Source organism: Mastomys coucha, unplaced genomic scaffold, assembly GCF_008632895.1.
Source record: "Mastomys coucha isolate ucsf_1 unplaced genomic scaffold, UCSF_Mcou_1 pScaffold1, whole genome shotgun sequence".
Taxonomy (NCBI): Eukaryota; Metazoa; Chordata; class Mammalia; order Rodentia; family Muridae; genus Mastomys; species Mastomys coucha.
The window spans coordinates 69,255,821-69,258,516 of record NW_022196891.1 but is presented as its reverse complement, the minus strand read 5'-3'; the positions used below and the strand labels follow the sequence as shown (position 1 = coordinate 69,258,516).

Sequence of the window (2,696 nt, the reverse complement as noted above, 5' to 3'; positions counted from 1 at the left end):
CAAGATTTACCTTCTCAGAAAGCTGCACTGAGGAATAAATGGTGGTCACAGGCTCTTCCTTACAGGACAGCATCTGGAAAAGAGATTTTTTTTTTTTGTATTCCTCATCGAGAGTGCAGAAGACAAACCCTAAGAGTTACTCTTCCTAATTCCAGTCTCTCCATCACCGATTCCTGATACAATTTTACTCTGTAGCCTTCTTTTCAGGCATCAGCTCTTGTTCCACCCAACTATGAATTAAGTTAAGATAGTGATAAAGACAAATGAGTGGCAGTTGGATATAGCTTTGTGGCAAAAGGCTTCTAGGAGTTAAGAGGAAGGTTCTTTGTAGTTTAGACTGAGTGTTGCTCAGTCAGGAGTTTAGTATTCTGTGAGTTATGTGAATCTCTTACAGCATCCCCATCAGTTCCAGTACAGTGCCAGAGTAACTGGAAAAACTTAAGTGTCTCCTTTCCGTCCTTGCAGACTCCAAGGAAGCAGGCTTGTGTAGACACAGAAGATGATCTTTGGTGGAGGTGAGCCAGGGGAAAGCAGATAAAAGGCAGAAGGTGTGGGACAGAGTGGTTAAGAGTCTGAGAAAACAAGCTGCTGCTAGACTAGCTAGTATAGTTCAGGGCTGTCCATCTTTGCTTCTGTGTCCTTGGAACAACCTTAGCAATGATTTTGCCCTGTTGGTGACCCCATGACATCCCTCATCTCAAAATTAGGACTCTTTCATTGTTCAGTTTCTCCAGGGAGTTCTCCTTAGACACAAACCACTTCTAATCCACAGCTAGGCCTTTATGTGAAGCTCAGGCCCTTATACTATGGACACTGTTATGAGGAGACAGCATACTATGTTTTGTTTTCATGATTCCTCAGCATGGTGTTTCTTTGTCAGTCTATTCAAATTCTTGGCTGTTCCTTCTTCCTATACAATGGCCAACAGAGAGCGATTGTTGCCTAAGACTCCTCCTATTCTAGTGGTCTGAGTGGTAGGGTGTGTTTCTGAATAGCATCAGCTTACCTTGGACTGAGGGATTTCATCATAGATTCTGGACTCTGTGGGATGAGCATTTCTTGAAACTACAGCATATACTGTTTTCTTTGAGACATCATCTGCTACAAATAAACATAGAACCATAGTCTGTGAAAGGTAGATGGGTTTTTAGAGACTATCTAGTCATGTTTTATCTTTCTGTGACAAAGAAATGAAATCTACAGGTTAAATGGCCCCTACCCTATGGAAAAGGATGTTTGGATCCTCAGATCGTCTTTCTATCCCAAGGATTACACGTGTGATAGGGCACATCTTGTTCAAATCTCACCTAAAACACATTGGTAATTCTTTTTTATTCCTGAGGCCCAGTTTGGCCTAAATAGAATCTTCCTAGTCCCTATATGAAATTCAAAGATAGCTTTGGCATTGATGACCTTGCATGGCTAGACTTTCCATGTCAGGGTCTCAGTTGTTTAATTTCATTGATTCTAATTATACTTGGTGCCTTATTATCCTGGTGCACACCTGACTATACCCATAAACATTCATGAAACAGTTAAGTATTTATTAAGTTCCTACTCTATGCTAGGCTCCATAGGAGGTCCCCCAAAACTAAGAAAGGATATATAGGTCTTTGCTTTAAAATTTTTTTTGAGCTAGATAGAGGTATTAACCTTAAAACATGCCATTTCTATATTTTTTTTAAGTTACATTGCATTATGATGAGAAAAGTTACATGATTTCAATTTATCTGAATTTGTTAACATTTAAAAACATATTTTACGTAAATAGAACTAAATCACATTGTTTCCCTTTTGTACCCTAACTTTTCCCAGAGACCCCCTTCAATACCTGCAATATCATTTTTGTCATATTCTTTAAAATTTATAAAATATTATAACAATAAAAATGGGTATTATAAAAGTTGTTTGATATAAAACAACAACCAATTTAACAGTTTTATGTAGATGCTTGTCTACAGCAATACTGAAAATACATTTTTTCTCAATATAAATTTTAAATAACTCCAAACATATTAACTGTATACTTCAAAATAATACATCACTACTAGTATTTTCTTAAATGAACATAAATATATAAAGTCTTTTTGTTTGTTTGTTTTGTATTTAGTAGAGTTTAAAATCTTGGCTTGTAGTGTGGTACAAAACCAAAATAAGAACAATTTTTAGACACTGGAGTTTATTGTAGTAAGGCTGTACTTCAATGACCTTCACATCACCAAAGGATTTTTACCTCCATTGTAGCTAAGCTAAGAGTTGACAGTTCTGCTATGCCAAGGAATGGATTGTAGGCACAATTTTTGGATACAGATTTCCTGCTATGGTCTAAGCTATTTGACTTGAGTGATTGTCTTCATCCTCAGCCCACAGGGAACAGGTTACATTCATTTAAGAAATGGTGCGTGTATTAAGATGGTCTATTCATGAAGTCATTGACCAACTGTTTCAATGAACAATGGTTCTGCTTGGAGGATGGCACAGACATTAATTAGGTGAGGGTAAGAATCTGGTTCATTGGCTGTGATGATTTTGAAAAGCATTCACCTCAGAAAAAGAGTAACTTATAAAGTCCTCTTCTTCAAATTTGATATAATAATTATAAATATCAAGCAAAGCATTCAGTGTCATTCTTTGTTGTTCTCTCACAAGCCACCTCCCAAATTAACTGACTATATTTCTTTTGGCTGAATAAATAA

General features: G+C 36.8%; 1 protein-coding gene across 2 annotated transcripts in view; it reads right to left on the bottom strand.

The window, feature by feature from the left end:
* The window catches only part of LOC116103577 (SLAM family member 5-like), a 204,889-nt gene that overhangs the window by 168,948 nt on the left and 33,245 nt on the right, over window positions 1-2,696 (bottom strand). The window contains exons 6-7 of one of the 2 annotated variants that reach the window (XM_031389760.1): window positions 1,007-1,098; window positions 11-73 (exon numbers count right to left, since the gene is read on the bottom strand). In XM_031389760.1, coding sequence (XP_031245620.1) covers window positions 11-73; window positions 1,007-1,098 — 155 coding nt within the window. Of the gene's footprint in view, window positions 1-10; window positions 74-1,006; window positions 1,102-2,696 lie in introns of both variants that reach the window. The other variant, XM_031389751.1, reaches the window with a different exon arrangement.